This window comes from Gigantopelta aegis, chromosome 4, assembly GCF_016097555.1.
Source record: "Gigantopelta aegis isolate Gae_Host chromosome 4, Gae_host_genome, whole genome shotgun sequence".
Taxonomy (NCBI): Eukaryota; Metazoa; Mollusca; class Gastropoda; order Neomphalida; family Peltospiridae; genus Gigantopelta; species Gigantopelta aegis.
The window spans coordinates 76433484-76451801 of NC_054702.1; the positions used below are offsets into that span (position 1 = coordinate 76433484).

The window sequence follows — 18318 nt, forward strand, 5'->3', positions numbered from 1 at the left end:
GATTTTCAGAGGAAACCCGCTGTCGCCACTACATGGGCTACTCTTTCCGATTAGCAGCAAGGGATCTTTTATTTGTGCTTCCCACAGGCAGGATAGCACAAACCATGGCCTTTGTTGAACCAGTTATGGATCACTGGTCGGGGAAGTGGTTTACACCTACCCATTGAGCCTTGCGAAGCACTCACTCAGGGTCAGGAGTCGGTATCTGGATTACAAATCCCATGCCTCGACTGGGATCCGAACCCAGTACCTACCAGCCTATAGACCAATGGCCTAACCACGACGCCACCGAGGCCGGTAGATTGTGACCAAATCAAGTTATTAAATGGGCTGTATTCTCCCATTATTTGATATTTGTTTTTGGTTCATTGCCATAGCACATTGATTAATATTTTTGAAGAGATAGGTTTATGATTATTTTTTTGAAGAGAGTGGGTTATGGTTATTAACCTTTTATTATTGTAATCTACAGTGAAACATCTCTAAACTGGACAACCTATTGTCCGAACCAAATTGTTAACAACTACGAAAAATTACTCTCCTACCTTTAATTTCCGTTAGATTTCCTCCAAAGTTTGTCCAGACACATATCTTGAAAAAACCCATTACAATGACACAGATTCCACATACCAGATGCTAACCATATCATCTATATCGACTTCGCTGAGAGCGCATAGGGAAAAAAGCATGTAATTTTGTATCAGCTGCCATTTTGACTTTTTATGGAATATTCTTCAAGAGGGGTGAAAGGATAGGACTTAATCTAACAACGTCATAACATGTTATGATATAAAAGCAAACGTGATGACGTATTTTTTTTATTTATTTTTTTATTATTATTTTAATGATACCACTAGAGATCATCGATTTCATATTAATTGTGTCACATACTTTGGAGGCTTTCACCCCTCTTGAAGAGTATTCCATAAACAAACAACATGGCAGATGGCAGAAAACTACATGTATTTTTTCCTATGCAATCTCAGCAAAGACAATATCGGCGACATCGTTGCAGTCTTGTGTGTGGAATCTGTATATTTGTAGTGGTTTTTATTGCGATTTGTGTCTGGACAAACTTTGGAGGAAATCTAACGGCAATTAAAGGTAGGAGAGTAATTTTTCGTAGTTGTTAACAATTTGGTTCGGACAATAGGCCTATTGGTAGGGTAGTTTTGAGCAAAAACGACCACTCATGATATCCAAGTGATACTTTTCTTTTCTTTGGGACTATGTAATTGGTCGGTTTTGTGATTTTAGATGGGAAAGTCTGAACAGCATTGAAAACCCCCCCCACCCACCCCCCCCCCCCCCCACAAAAAAAAACAAACACCCAGTGGTACAATATAAGTTGTAGAAGCATCACGAGGGGTATATGGCTTTTTATGTACCCTCTGTGTGTTCTTTTACCCCGAGCCGAAGGCGAGGGGGTAAAAGAGCACACAGAGGGTACATAAAAAGCCATATACCCCGAGATATGCTTCTACAACGAATTTATCTTGCCGACATGTTAAACCATATAGCCAAATAATCAAAATAACGCCAGAAAATAATTGTTAACAATTTATTAACGGAGCCGTACCACGCGGACGCGAACGAAACCACTTGCCAGTGACGAAAAATAGTTCCGTCGTTAAACGAGTTTTTAACTTCAAATGTTTGTAATACAAAATTGTCTGAAACAGATATTAATACAAAAAATAAAAAACACTTTTTTTTAATTAGAAATGTATGTAGTAAAAAAATAAAAATATTAAAAAAAACAAAAAACAACAACTGTTGCTAATCGCGCATTAATACAATAACACCACGACCGTAATTAGGTGGCCGAGTTCAACGTTGCAGCTTTTAAAAGTATTGAAATAGTGTATTTTATAGTAAAAATAAAATTAATTATGTATACTTGGTTGATTATCAATGTTATTTATAATCTAATTATTGCTTTAGCATTAACTGGGGCGGCTGGAAACTGTTGGAAATTACAGACGGGGTATAAGAGAATTTGGCTCCGCCCACAGGGGAATAAGGGATTTGTCCAACGGCAAACAACCAATGGGATTAAAGAATTTTACATGAAGGCGAGATAACGTTATTTATACAAAATCGGCATTTCCATATCTTAAAACGTCAATGGGCTATTTCTCGTTCCAGCCAGTGCACCACGACTGGTATACCAAATGCCGTGGTATGTGCTATCCTGTATGTGGGATGGTGCATATAAAAGATCCCTTGCTACTAATAGAAAAATATATTGGGTTTTCTCTCTAACTGTCAAAATTTCCAATTTAATGTTTGACATTCAATAGCCGATAATTAATAAATCGATGTGCTCTAGTGATGTCTTTAAACAAAACAATCTAGTGGCGTCATTAAATAAAACAAACAAACTTTAAACAAAACAAACTCATATAGACGTCGTCTTAGAGTATTGACATTAACAGGACTTTCAAAGGCAGTAGTATGTGCTTTCCTTTCTGTGGGAAAGTGCATATAAAATATCCCTTGCTGTATTAGAACAAATATAGCTGGTTTCCTCTGATGACTACGTGTCAGAATTACCAAATGTTTGACATCCAATAGCCAATGATTAATTAATGTGCTCTAGTGGTGTCGTTAAACAAAACAAAGTTCAATTTTTTAACAGGACTTCATCTTCCTTAGTTGTTGGAAGCGGGTCGTACACCAGTGGTAAAGCGTTCGACTGATGCACGATCGGTGAACAATCGATCCCCGACGGTGGGCCCGTTGGTCGTCATTATATGTGTGGTCCTTAACCATATGTTTGATGCCATATTGAGTTGAGAGCGTCGTTAAATAAAGCATTCCTTCCTTCGATTGTAGGTGCTGTACGAGTAGCTGGTTGAGCTTAAACTATTTTTGCTCTATTTCTATAAATGACATTAAATTGAATATCTTTAAACAAACAATGGGAAGATTTTACAATAGAAAGAATGGATCAACCAACTTGTTTATATAAAGAATACATCATGTATTTTTAATCATACATCATAGCAAAACGATTGAAAACGCACGAGTTTTAAAAGGGACCGAATGAGAAGTGAGGCACCACACTGTAATAAAATTAAACATGGCACAAATGAATCTAATACACATGCAAACTAGACTTATTTAGACGTCATTATAGACGTATTTACGATTTCACAATATCAAATAGGGCTAGCTCTAAAAGTATACACATTACAAAAAGATAACATATATTTCCAAAGAACATAACATGATTTAATAAACTTTAATATTTAACAGAATGTACAGAAACTTAAAGAAAGTCCAGAATTGTACCGTATTTACTTTCAAGTCCAAACTAGATGAAAGTGCATGTAGTTTCGTCAGTCAGAGGCAGTGAACCTCAAAATATGTGGGTAGGCCCATCTATCCCACTGCAGGGGGTGACCGTAGCTCAGTGGTAAAGTGCTCGCTTGATGCGCGGTCGGTTTAAGATCGATCGCCGTCGGTGTCCCCTTTGGGCTATTTCTTGTTCCAGTCAGTACTCCACAACTGGTGTAACAAAGGCCGTGGTATGTACTATCCTGTCTGTGAGGTGGTGCATATAAAAGATCCCTTGCTGCTAATCGGAAAGAGTAGCACATGAAGTAGCGACAGCGGGTTTCCTATCTTTAAATCTGTGTGGTCCTTAACCATATGTCTGACGCCATATAACCGTAAATAAAATGTGTTGAGTGCGTCGTTATATAAAACATTTATTTCCTTCCTATCCCACTGCAGTGTAATATCTCACTTAGTACTAGTCTCAACTTGTACCAGCCACATCCATTTCGAGTTTTGTCAAAGTGACTAGTAATTACAATTAAAATAGTATGTGCACATGCGTGTATGAAATCGTTCTATAATAATTTGTTTATAGGCAGTACCACACGAGTGGCCATTGGATACCGTTCATCTTACCATCTTACACAGTGGTTTCAAAAAGTAGGCCTCTCTAATGTGCGAAACAGAATTGAATAAAGTATCTGTATTTATGGTGCATTCGCACAATAGACATACGCCACAAAGATGATGGTGAAAGTTATTTCATTGGTCAGTGCGGCTTTGGCGTCCAGGTCGTCACCGCGAAACAGCCAATCAGATGTCGATAAATCAATCACTACGTGATACCACAAATCACCACGGACCTTCAGGTCCTGTTCTGAGGTTATAGGTGTATGATTAGTACCCGTCGATTGAACTCCGATGCGCGATATGCTATATAGCCTGTGTCTCTATACATATGAACATACGCTATATAGCGTAGCGTGCATCGGTGTTTCATCGACTGGTACTAATCATACACCTATAACCTCAGACCAGGACCCGAACATCCGTGCAAATCACAGCGTTCTCTATAAAGGGTGTGTAAGAAAGTTCGTCATCAAGCCGTTGTATTGAACAGGTTGCGGACTCGAGTCGGAGATCCAAAAGCACTTAGAGCCATAGCTTGTAGCTCCATTTCTCGTTTAGCTTTCAGTTCACGTCGATATTCAACTGTAAACAAAAAATAAAAAAATAAAATACAATCTTACAATATAAATTTCTAATTTAACGACAACACAACAAATATTAGCAAAATAGTGTAAAATAAAAAAGTAGAAGTAGAACAGGCCATGTTTGACTGTTATAAACAAAATTTGTATTGTACAAAGTTCCAGTTCTACTTGGCCACATCTATTTGAAGTATCTGTCTGGGCGGATCTAAGGGGGTTTGACATGGATATTCCCTCGAGGTGGCATGTCTTTGTCCCTATTCCATTTTTACCAAATAATTGATATTTTGTTTTTATTATAGTAAATGCGTTTAAACGTAGAGTTTCGTTCATTCATATCTCGCGTGAACACCGGGATGTTTTAGATTATATAGTGACCCAGCGTACACCAAGCTTCGAGAGGTAGCTTTATAGATTTACAAGTTAAGGGCCACGTGAACACTGCGTCTGAGAGGGGTATCCCATTCTTTTTGCCAGTGGTATGGAAACGTTCTTGCAAGCTAATGAATGATGGAATGGCTAAAAAGTCTAACAATCTTGGGTTTTTAAAAATACATTTGCCATACGCTTTCTACCGGCAACCAAACAAGCTGTGAACAAAAGGCTCATGTACATGCACTCTGAAATGCTTTATTCATTTATATAACCTACTTTTCATTAACTATCGCCGTCCCTAATGTTTTGTTTTAAAAATTTTTTAAAGTAAGGTAAAATTATTTGATACTGGCCCTTAACTTGTTGTGACTAGTATATGCCCCTACTCGTCTTGTATCAAATTTAGGGTTAGAGTTCCTTTTATCATGCCAATTTATTTTGGACAACCACGTGGTTGTTAGGCCTAATCATTAAGGTTCTAAGTCCTTTAACAAAACTTTAGCATATATATGGCTTTTATTTCTTTTAAAAAAAACTTGTTCGTTGCTTGAAACAGTTTCTGAATCATTTCTGAGCGCATAATCATCAAAAAATTCATCCGGTATTTCGCAACACACATTTTAAAATTCGTACCTGGAAACGAGTAAATATTATGAAAACCAACGAACTGCTAATCTGTGCATGTCATCACAGCTAAACAGGATGCACAATTTCCCCTCTGTTTTTGTTTATAACGAAATGGTCGCTAAATGTCTGAATTGACTTTACTTCTCTTAGAAGGCACAATTCGTAGCACTAAACACGACTTTCCTTCTCTTTTTTGTTTGTTTATAGCATAATGATCGCTGATTCATGAAATGATCCACAAGGCATCACGCTATGCTGGTTGCCAAGTGAAACTGAATTGTTTACCTGTTCACAAAGCTACAAATGGAGAATCAATAATCATTATTTCTATAAGTGGCTTTCTTCCGCCCTCCCCTCCCGCTCCCATTGTGCCGCGAAGTCTCACAGAAACACGAATACGCCGAATCTAATCTTTATGGCACCAGTCGATATTTTCTAATCTCCCTCTCGCAGTGTCAACAAAAATATCTAGCATCTCTGAGATTTTTTATATTTTATTTATTGTGTGATGTATTTTTAATTCAAGTTACGTTTCATTACTTTAGCGACGCAGAATAATGATTTTCCTGTTAATGACATTAAATTGTTTACGAACGACACGGTGTGTGCTTCCAACAGTCCTTTGTCGATATACTTTTTTTTTTAGTATCGGGTGATTTAAAGGGACAGACCCTAGTTTTTAAACACTAAGGTATATTTTTCACTATTAGAGCCGTTTATGATCACTGAAATCAAACGTTACTTATATTTTATTGTTTAGCTTATCCATTTCCGTACAACCGAAGTTTTTCTGGTCATCCTGGTTTTTCTAATACCACAAAATGCATTTTAAACATATTTTTAAAAAAGCACGTGCGTCAAAGAAGTAACAGTTATGGAGTCGAGTTTTAGTCTAAAACGGTATTTCACCGTTTCAACATCACAGACTCTTTTAATTCTCTTGTAACGTTATCCAAATGTGTTACAGGTTTGTAACTTAACCAAACTTAGTGTCAATTTTTACGGGCTGACACTAGGGTCTGCGCATTTAAAAACTAAACAAAAACAAAACAAGAACCGTCACACTTTTTAAATTTAAATAGCGGGGGTGGGGGTGGGGGTGTGTGTGGGGGGGGTGGTGGGGTGGTGGTGGTGGTGGAATGCAGAACAATTACATTTTGCACTAAACCCTATGATGTGTATTGAGGGTAAAAATAAAAATGTATCAAAATGAAACTTTTTCAAAATAATAGACATAATAAATTGGTTTTGTGCAAAAAACTGTTTTTCGTTTTCTTAAAATATTTTTTCTTCCAGGGTATACAGCTCATTTCATTTCACTCCAACTTATTTTCGTGCTTACATCCAATTAAGGTTCAAGCATGCTGCCCTGGGCACACACCTGGTTACTTCCATACCAAATGTCTAACCTCATACGTTTTAACAAAACCGACTCCATGTAAAAGGTTATATTTTAATCTGAACGTAACCAGCGTCGATAATTAAACAAAATGTTAAAAGAGAGAAAAACAGTCTGACAGTTATGAATACCATGGTGGTGTAAGACGTCTCTTTCAATAAACACTAACCATTGTAACCCATTGTTTGTCCACCCAGACAGCCCAGTTATATTACCACAAAATTAAACTTTAACATACAGTCTGAGAAAAAACAGAAGGTGAAATATTGTAGAAATGAAACATTGTAGTCAGACTTTAAATTAGTGTACATGTGTGTGTGTGTGTGGTGTGGTGTGTGGTGTGCTCTGTGTGTGCGTGTCTCCGTGTGTGTGCGTGTGTATGTTTACGCGTGTGTGTGTTTAAGTGTGTTAGTGTGCGTGTATGTGGTGTATGTTTATGTGTGTGTGTGTGTGTGTGTGGTGTGTTTGTGTGTATGTGGTGTGTTTATGTCTGTGTGTGTGTTAGTGTTTATGTTCCTGTGTGTGTGTGTGTGTGTGTGTGTGTGTGTGTTTGTATGTGTGTATGTGTAAATGGGGTGGTGGGCACCACAGTGTATGTATGTATTTTTGAGACGATTGCTTAGCACGCGTGTCACTGTATTATTATGTAACTACACACTGTAGCCTAACCTGACAAGATGACCATTTTGATTCCCCATGCGATGCTCCAGAACCAACCAACAAGACAGAAGGTAATTGTGAACAGTTGGGCCACACCCACACATATGTTCACACAAACCGTTACAGTCACGTGGTCGTCCTTGCTAGTCACGCGCGTTTTCCCACAACACAGGATGGAAATCCCACTTAGTACAGTTCCTGCAATGAAAACGATAACCATAATCTATCAGTATCGATGTCAATGGAGATACATACAAATATAATATTGTAAGAGAAATGGACTAAAATTAATTCATTTTGATATACAATTAAGGTTAAAGAACGTTGTCCTGAGCACACATCTCAACTGTACATTGTAGAGCTATCTGTCCAGGAAAGGGGTGAGAGAGAGAGAGAGAGAGAGAGAGAGAGAGAGAGAGAGAGAGAGAGAGAGAGAGAGAGAGAGAGAGAGAGAGAGAGAGAGAGAGAGAGACGCCTTACATATTTCCATTTTTCATCAGGCCGTTAAACTTACGCAGAGATGCCAACCCAGCCACCGTTTTTAATACTTGATACGGAACACTAACATACATGTGCACCTAATTGCTGTGCAATGATCGTGTGTGCTACATGATTTGTTTGCATTTTGACATCAGTTGGAGATTCAAGAAAATACCCCATTCCCAATGTATTGCTAAAATTCCATTAAAATTAAAACCAGAAGACTTACCTGTTCCGGGCAGAAAAATATTCAGAAGTAGACACAAAATTGACAGGCTTAGTGGCTGGTAAGGGATTGCTGAGCGGATCCACGAATCATTGTTAGCGTTAAGGATAGAGCGGGGTTTCTCTTCAGGAATATGGTGGGTGGTGGATGTGTTTCGGAAGTCTACCGACTTGCGAGATGCCGAATCGAGGGAAAGCATTGTAGAGTCTCGACGTGATTCCACCGACAGTTTGTCGTCTTTGTCATCCACTGTGGAGACACTACGTACAGCCAATGAAGCCTTACTCTGGGTTTTAGTTGGTCCATTCATGGCTACAAAACCGGACCCTGATTTATCCTTTCCTCCCTTTTTCAATACCGCCTTGGCCAAAAGAGATCTTGGGTTAAACTTTTCTTTCTCCTTTTCATTCGTAGTTTCTGCGTCTTCCTCGATTACTGCAACAGGTTTACCCTTTTCCACATTGTTAGTCAGATTGCGTTCATTTTCAGATACTGATTCAGTTTTTAAGTCTTCTTGTTTATTTTGTTTAGAACTTATATTACCGTTAGGTAGTGGTTTCGTAAGACCCTTCAACTGGAGTGCTACATTTTCATTCCATTTCACCTTTTGAGACGTTTTACTTCGTTCTTTTTCATTAATAATTGTACAGGTGCTGTTTGATTTTACATTTTTATCTTCTGTCGCATCGTGTACCCGGGTTGATGACAATGTTTCAGCATCCGAGTTCTTTTGACTTTGAAGAAGTTGTTGTTTCTTTTCAGCATCTATGTTATCACTAATTTTTTCAGGTTTGGAATGTTCTTGTTTCTTTTCAGCATCTTTATCACTAGTTTGTCTATCCTTGGAGGGTTCTGATCCTTGGTTGCCCACAGTAGACGATTTGTCACTAACTGAAGATTTGTGTAAATTTGTATCTTTGACGGATGCCGTTTGGTTAATTCTTTCTCGGGAATGGTCAACGCCAAGCTTTCTTGTAAGAGGAGACTTTTTGTTATCTTTAGAAGTGGAAACTTTGGACTCATCCTTTTTGCTGGTCGAAATTCTTGGCGTTGAAATTTTTCGTCCTGTATTCTTTGATGTCAAATCCCGACCCGTGCTGCTTTTTCTTTCTTTCTCAGATTTTATCTTTGTAACCGCCCTTCCTTGAATAACCGCTTTACTAGACCTGGTAGTTGTTTTTATAAGAGTTTGCTCTTTATTATTGACTCCTGTGTCTGTATCTCTTTTAAACGAATCTTCCTTCTGATCCTCAGGATTTTCTAACCTTGGATCAGCAGTGTTACTGGGAATCTCGATTGGCGGGAGTATTTGTTCAGTTATCGCTGTATCTTGAATTTTATCTTGACCTGTTTTCGACTCTAGCTCTGCGTTTAGAACAGAACCAGATTCTTTACTTGGCACAGGCTCTGTGATTAATACCACACCAGCTTGTTTGCTCTCGCTATTTTCCATATCTGAAGCACGTGGAGAACCAGTTTCCACATGAATGTCAGGTTTATCTTTTACACCAAAATCCTCGTTTTTGTCTGAATCGGACTGTTTAGGTGATTCGATACTTACACTATCATTTGTTGCTGCTTTTATATTTTCGTTCTCATTTTCGTTACTCGCATCTTGTATAGTTCTTTCCTTAGTAGCACTAGCTTGATCACTGGTAGAATAGTCACTTTTTATAGGATAGGAAGTCTGTTCTTCTGTATTTACTGATACACGGCCTTTCTCGCGGTGAAATTCAGCATCGTTCTTGTCTAAATCTAACTGTTTAAATGAAACAATATTTGAACTATTGTCTATTTCTTTCACCGATTCTTCTTTACTTCTTTCCTCACTAACACTTGGTTGATCAGTTGTGATATTGTCACGATCGTGGGGAGTCCCACCAGCAACAATTGGTTGATCACTGATGAACTTGTCACGAATCTGTTCTTCTGTAGACGATGTTGCATTGTCCTTTTCATTCACAAAGTCAGTCTCATTCTTATCTAAAGCAGATTGTTTAAGTGATACAGTACTTGAATTATCATCTACTGCTGGTTTTATATTTTCGTTTTGGAATTCTTGTTTACTGCTTTCACCAGCAGAACTAGGTTTTTCCACAGTGGAATTGTCGCTGTACGTTGGATGAGAACTCTGGTTTTCTATAGATATTGATAGAAACTCGTTTTTAACTTCTGATTCAGCTTCATTCTTTTCCTGATCCGACAGTTTAAAAGATGCTGCGCTTGATCTGCCGTCTGCTTCTGCTTTAATATTTTCATTTCCATTTTCTTCATTAATTAATTCACCATTATCAGCACTAGCTTGATTAAATGCAACTGGATCGTGCACATCCTGTACATTTTGTGTAACAATTAATTCAGTTTCCACTATCGTTTTCTCTAGTGATTCGTGTTCATTGTTTGAAATCATCAGACCGTTATCCCCATCCGAATTCCCTAGCTGAGATGATAAATTAATAACACTGGTGTCGGCTGTAGATTGATTGTCAGAGAACTCGATGGGATTATGATCTGTCTCCTCCACCGACATTTTTTGTTTTAGTCGTCAAACAGCACTACTATGTACCGGGTGAAAATGTGGACATGACAACGGAAGGGTCTGAAAAATTATACATAAAATAAGGTTAGTCATAAAATTGCAAATAAAACAAACCTGCCTTTAAAAAACAAGTAGTTGAATTTTGTCCTCGGTAACATTGTTGTTGTCGTCAATTTTAAGGCGGTTGGCGATGAGTTAACTTCCCAGTATTCGACCAGAGTCAGCTAACTTTAACATTCAGGGGCCCAATTCACAAAGGTCTCTTAGGCTCTGTTAGATAACAAAGCATCCTCTTTGCAAGTCTTTTTACATTGCACTGCGAGATCGCAAAGTTGCGAAAGTTTGGTGAATTAGGTCTCTATAGGGTATGTAAGACCACTACAGCGACTCCAGACCCACTAACCACCAATCACCTCTGACCTGGACAGACAGTCTGGATAGATGCAATGTGTATGATTGGTTTTGTTAAAAACGGAATTGGTGTTGTATTAAAACAAAATAATGTCTTCAAAATTAATGTCTGTTCCGAAGATCGTTTTATCTCATCACCAGGCTCAAATTACTATTAGCAAATGAACAACAATAATAACCTTGAACTGCCAAGATCCAACACTAAAATAGTAAAATATAAATATACTTATTGAAGAATGCAGTTTTAGATGGTATTAAAAATGTGTCAATGAATATTTTTAATTAAAAGACACCCCCCCCCCCCCAAAAAAAAATACCCCCCCCCCAAAAAAAAAAAACCACACAAAAAAACCCCAACCCCTCCAAACAAACAAAACCCCCACAAAAACAACAACAAAACAACCCCCTCAAAACAAACAACAAAAAACAATAACAACCCCACCCCAAAGAACAACTTCCCACAAAAACCCCAACACCAACCCCCCACACAAACACAGAAAACACACACACACACACAAACCTAGGCTACACTCCACAACCTCAAAATACTCCCGTTTAATGAAGAATGTCACAAATTCATATCTGCATATCATTTTGAATAGTTAGAAGCTGAATCAACTTATAAACTGATTGATGTTTCTAGTATATGTTTTGATGAATCTATGTTTTAGATCTGAATAAGAATTTCAAATGAGTACCAAATGGAATTCGGCCTCGACAGCACTGTTGCCCCGTGGAATACTCGAGTAACAGACAAATTCAACATTAAATGGATGGACAGAGATTGTGAATGTGCATATAAATATATGTAAATGTGGTGCAACCCCATCCCCAAGCAGAACTGTGGATAAAAAAATATTAATTCACTTGTCCCAGAATACACGTACTCATAATATATATATCATATACTATGAATATAAATTGTGTAATGCGAGCCCCTGACAAGCATAATACATTATTGTTATTTCTAATATATGATACTGATGATACCGAAACACATGAGGGTAATAACCTCTTTATCATATAATCTGAAACGTTGTGCAACCTATTTGTGTAAACTATATATGCATCTAAAATTCAAGCCAGTCATCGATCGATATTCAAATGACGTGTGGATATGTGACGCGGTGTCTTTTTGAATGAGAGCGACGTGAGATATCCTAACATAAAAATAAGCTAGTGCATGAGAGTTTTTTGTTTTCAGAACGCTGCACAACTTGCTTTGTAAAGTTGCTGTTAAAATGTTTTTATTTGACGACTGTTCATGCATTCACACGTCAGTTCTGGAGTGTCGCCGTAGTACGTTTACTTGATTAATTTACATTTAATTTGCAAAGTTATCAAATTCTGAAAGTATGTGATATGAAAAATTATTACATCGGGTATGTATGTATGTATGTGTATATATATATATATATATATATATATATATATATATATATATATATATATATATATACACACACACACCTGGAAATTACCACTTGAATTGTATTGCAGCCAAAAACACGAATGAATATCTGTCGAGACGTCGATCAGTGTCATTCCAGCTCCATAGTTAATTACCATTAATTTTAATGCATATATACGGTTTCTGTCTTTTCCCCTAGAATACATTAAATACTGATGCAATGATAGTCTCATTTGCTGATTTAGTTTTCTGTCTATGTATAATGATAATCTCATATGCTGATTTAGTTTTTTGTCTATGTACTTTAAAGCGTAGGTTTAATTTTCCATTGGCTTTTCCTATATAAAAATCACCACAGGTTTTAAAAAGAATATTAAAGAGTAAAATATTATTTTTAAAAAATTTAAAATTCATATTTTGTTTAACTGTGAATGTTTTTCCATTTATATAGGTAAATGGTTGACCTTAGTGTGCAAGTAGCGCATCGACTAATTCCGCATTTTGACACAGTTTTTATTGTTTATCCAATTCAAATTTAGATTGTGCAGAAAAGTAGTTTTTAAATTTTTGGCTTGCCTTTTACTGTTTTTAAATGTATGTTTTTGTGTAATATCTTATTAATTTTTTCACTTCTGTGTAAAATATAATTATGAAGATGACATACACTTGTATTATTAGGGTTATATGTAGTAACAAGGGGGTGTTTCTTGTCAACATTAGTATGATTCTTGTCAATTTCAGTATATATATATATATATATATATATATATATATATATATATATATATATATATATATATATATGTATGTCATCTTCATAATTATATTTTACACAGAAGTGTGTGTGTATATATATATATATATATATATATATATATATATATATATATATATATATATATATACAGTAGAATCTCATTGGCTCGAACACTGTCGGTGCATCAAAATCTGTTCGACCCATCGGGTAGTTCGAACCATGCATTCGGCCGTTATCGGGTGCTTCTGTAACACAAAAAGCAATCGGACAACTTCACATATTTCCATAAAACCGGCTTGGGCAAGATGATCCGATTGACTCATGAGTAACGAAGTCGCCGTCAAATGTCGGATGAGATATATATTTGTAACAATTATTGATCAGCGTTAATAAACAAATACGACTGACAAATTTATATAATGGAGAATATATAAAACTCCATTCACAGTCGTATTAGAGCTGGAAACAAACTTGGCGTGACGGAAACAATTGGCTATTGTTTTGTGTGTCACCTGCATCAAATACATTGCATCCAGTACCGTAATTAGCACGTCTATGTTTCTGTCTGCTGTATGGAGCTGCTTCATGATAGCAAGTTGTTTATAGGGGCTTTTCAGGTTGTTTATCACGCCTTGGTCCATGGGCTGTGTTTGACTGGTTGTGTTAGGTGCCAAAAAGATCAGCTCAATAACTTTCAGACGTTTTTTCTACCGTTAGGCTGCATCCAGGTCGATGAAAAATTCCTACATAAATTTTTATATATATACATATTTCTTTGCTGTTCGAGCTAAATATATTTAATTTTACAGTTCGGACCAATAAATCGGTTCGAGAGAAAGCTTCTGTTCGACCCTAGGGGTAAGCGACCAATCAGCACCAAAATAAAAGGGTTTAATAGAGAGAAAAATCGGGACTTTGTTCTTGGTTCGAGAATACCGGTAGGTTCGACCGTTGGGCGTTCGAGCCAATGGAATTCTACTATATATATATATATTTCTAATAAACCTCCAGTTCTTGGAGACGTTTTTTTCCACACTTGTATCTGACACTATTGATACACTACTTGATGCTAAACTAAATGGAATATTAACTTTTGTATGTTTTGAGTTTAAATGACTTCATGTATTAGCAGGTTTACTGTAAATGTCAGCTGATATAATTCTATTTTTAAGCTGCACATCTAAGAATGATATTGGTGTATTATTAATTGCAATTGTAAATTTCAGAGGGATATAATAAAATAAGTTCATTACACCGACTGTGGATGTCATCTAAAAATCGTTTAAAACAAATTTCCTAAAAAATCCAAAAATAATGTCCATATTTCCATTCCATATTACGATATAATAACTGCTCAAAATATCCAAGTACGAAAGTGGCATAAGTTGGTGCCATTTTGGTATCCATAACTGTATCATGTATCTGTTAATGCTACGTGTGACTGAAATAACACACATTTCTTTCTAATACAATACTCAGTCTGGTTGAAATGAGCTCTACTGACTACCAGGTAATAGTTATAGACCAGTGGAGCTGATTTGTATCTGATTGATACAATACTAATACAGGACTTCTAGATTACGGTAGCCCCACTCCCATTGTTAGTGATATTCAGTGTTGGGCTAGTAAATAACTACTATTGCCATGCCCGACGGCTAGTAAAAAAAAGAAGTAAAATGTTCATATATGACCGAGGTGTTGTGTAATACTATTATGACCACCTACACTTGGTCTGAATGTTAGGTCATTCGGTCGCAAGCATTTATGTATTCAGCATTTTGCTGTTACAGCTTTTGCAATATCACTTTTGTGATTTTTCGGAATACCGTAAAAATAGGTGATACTGTAATCAAAATTATGTATGTAATGATATATATTATGGGCTTGTTATCATTCATCCACCCCAACCCACCCACCTACCTGAAGCTATCGACCTGCCAACATATATACATATCTATCTATCTATCTATTCCATCCTATTCAATTCTATGTCTGTCTGTATGTCTGCCTAAATCATCAAAATTAATATTAACAAATTATATTTACCTGTATCTAAGAAACGGACTACCAGTTTTAACCGAACTCTGAAATGGCGTTTATGTCGGTCTCCACATCACATATATAGATTCCTGATACCCGGATCGATGGTCTTTCCATATTCCGCCAGTGTGATCAATGCTACCCTACCATGACGCCCGGTCCAGCACACAATGGCGCGTCCTGTAGTTAAAACCAACTCACTGCTTGTGACTTATTAAGGCATTAATGCGCAGGTAACTTCCTAGATTGTAATTAGTGTCAAACGTCTAGCAGCTTTTCGCCTCGCCTGCTATGAATGTCTAATCTTTACACTCCACTCTCTTCACCTCTATAGTGGAGATTAGGGTACTTCCAATATGTTGACGTCAATACGGGTACAAAGGTATTTGATGCCATAGAAAAACGTCCATGCCATATGCAATTATGTCAGTGTGGTTCACGAAAATGTTGCGACAGCATAAAGGTTTTTGCTTCTTTCTTTTTTTAATCAATATGAAAATGATGGAAAAAGAAAGGAATGTTTATTTAATGACATGGGAGAAGAACAGTTTTAACTGTGTACAGCTATTAAATACTGTTATTGTTACAATGTCGCAATAACGACATACTTGTTTTTAACAACGGTTTTGTCGTTCAAATTTCAATTCTGTTCAGACCATTTTCTCCTTTGGATGTTTCTTTTGAGTAACATCGTGTATCTCTGTACAAACCAGAGTCAAAGAAATGTTATGACAAGGTCGTGATTGCGTCCATGAAATGCTTTGTCTTTGTCTATAGGTGGACTATAATTTCCTAACCCGTCTGTAGGAGGACTGCCACTACCAAGACAGGTTCGACAATTTACAACCGACACGAGACAAAACTAAGTGGGCACACATACAACACGTACACGCACGCACGCACGCACGCACACACACACACACACACAGAGCCATGATGGAATACGTCCATGAATCGGTCAAAACAGTCGTATCAGGCTTGCGTTCAGTCAGCTGTTTTTCGCTAAACGTTTGCAAACTATTTTGACTGGTTCTTGAAGTAGTGATTCGGTTTAGTTTTTAGTCCAACCCCCCGAAAACCCCAAAACAACAACAAAATACCCCCCCCCCCCCCCCAACACAAAAAACAAAACAAAACAACAACAAACAACCAATCAAAAAAAGCCAAAACAATCTAACAAGTGTTAGCGATAAACAGCTGACTGAACTTACCCTTGGTGTTTGCACAATGTAACCTTATTCTGCCCCACCGGTGGTACACATTATGAGCATAGCTGTTAAAAATTAAAAAGTAAATACATTTCTGTCAGTGATATGTTGCACTGAGAAATAGCCTTCAACCGACTACCATAAAACGTTTTGAAAGCCTCCACGTCCAAGTCCTTGTACATTGTATGCCATAACCTCTGATGAAAGGCCTTTGGTGCCAAAATTATAATTATAACATTACATGTATTCCTGAGGTATATCATAAGTTGTGCTATGTAGATAATAAAATATAGGATTATAACGTTACATTTATTCCTGAGGTATATCATAAGTTGTGCTATGTAGATAATAAAATATAGGATTATAACGTTACATGTATTCCTAAGGTATATCACAAGTTGTGCTATGTAGATAATAAAATATAGATTGCAGATCCCGTAGTGATCACTGGCTGTCATAGCATAGCACCCCCCACCTTTGAGGGCTAAAATAACATACTTTACTTTCAAAGAATGTAATTTTTGCCATTGTTCTATTAAGTAAAGTTTTTTTTTTATAGTTCTTTTATATTCTGAAGTTCGTATTTTAGAAAGTTACTTTCAGACAACGCACGACAGGTCTGTAATCAGGATTTAAAATCCGACTTTGCGATTACAGCGATCGTCATGACACAATCATCAGAATAGTAATGACCTTTTCACTGGTATACACATCAGTTTTTATGTTTCTTGGTTTGTTTTTTTGTTTTATGTTATTAGAGTTCTGAATATTATGAATATTAATGTGAAAAAAAAAATTCAACATCCAGACACAACTTGGATTCAGTGCAAATATTGAATAAAAATAATCAATACTTGTAGCTTCTTCATGATTATGTCTGACAAACGAGTTAACCACATAGATTTGTCATTTGCTGTGCTATTTGATTACTCTTGCATTTGCTACTAGTTTGATGGGTTTGGATTTGCCATTAGTGAACATGGGTTGCACATTACCATAGATCAATATTCTGAACCAACGCATTCAGATTTTTTATTTCAATATAAAAATTAATAGATCGGTGTGACAAAGTTAACTCGTACAATTATGTGTCTATAGATTTTCTTCACTTCAACTTGGAGATACACTTGTCGGGTAATTAGTCTATAAGTGGGACCATGTATGCCACAGTGGCAGACCCAAAGGAATGGCAGTTCATATTGTTCAGACGTTAACTAGAATTGTATATTCATATAATAGAATAGAATAAATGTTTAACGACACCCCGGCAAATATCATATAACAATACATGACCTTAGAATTAGTTGTGGGTTTTCTATCATATAATAACAATAGAAGACCTTAGAACTAACAAGAGGACTATCGGCCTATAGAGCTTCTCCATTTAATTTTTTCGGCAATAACAGATCATTCATTGTAAAGACCACATAATGTTAATTGTTTATTTAAATTTTAAACACTTTATGAAAATTCCAAATTATGTATTTGTGAAGACTGCCCCAGAGTAGCATAATACCAAGTTTCAGAACTAATCGATCAAAACTTTATGTGAAGACTTTTAAATTTTCAATGTTAAATTTCTAAAACTTTTAAAATTTAATTTGTTTTTTTTTTCTTCTCCAAAATCCATGTATCTCTCTATGAGTTTGTGAAGATGCCCCAGAGTATCATAGTACCAAGTTTCAGACC

The 18318-nt window shown here is 36.6% G+C and overlaps 1 protein-coding gene across 1 annotated transcript; it reads right to left on the reverse strand.

The window, feature by feature from the left end:
* Positions 1-3599: 3599 nt before the first annotated feature.
* Positions 3600-15819, reverse strand: LOC121371118 (protein stum-like). The gene is made up of 4 exons (XM_041496781.1): positions 15428-15819; positions 8267-10862; positions 7567-7755; positions 3600-4497 (listed from the first exon to the last, which is right to left on the reverse strand). The coding sequence occupies exons 2-4, from the start codon at positions 10791-10793 to the stop codon at positions 4385-4387; spliced, it is 2829 nt and encodes a 942-aa protein (XP_041352715.1). The 5' UTR covers positions 10794-10862; positions 15428-15819; the 3' UTR covers positions 3600-4384.
* Between the last annotated feature and the right edge of the window lie 2499 nt (positions 15820-18318).

Coding starts and splice junctions, on each gene's coding strand:
- LOC121371118 (XM_041496781.1), bottom strand. CDS start 10,793: ATGTCGGTGGAGGAGACAGATCATAATCCCATCGAGTTCTCTGACAAT. Junction 7,756..8,266: donor TATTTTTCTGCCCGGAACAG/GTAAGTCTTCTG, acceptor TTTTCATTGCAG/GAACTGTACTAAGTGGGATT. Junction 4,498..7,566: donor CAAAATGGTCATCTTGTCAG/GTTAGGCTACAG, acceptor TTTTGTTTACAG/TTGAATATCGACGTGAACTG.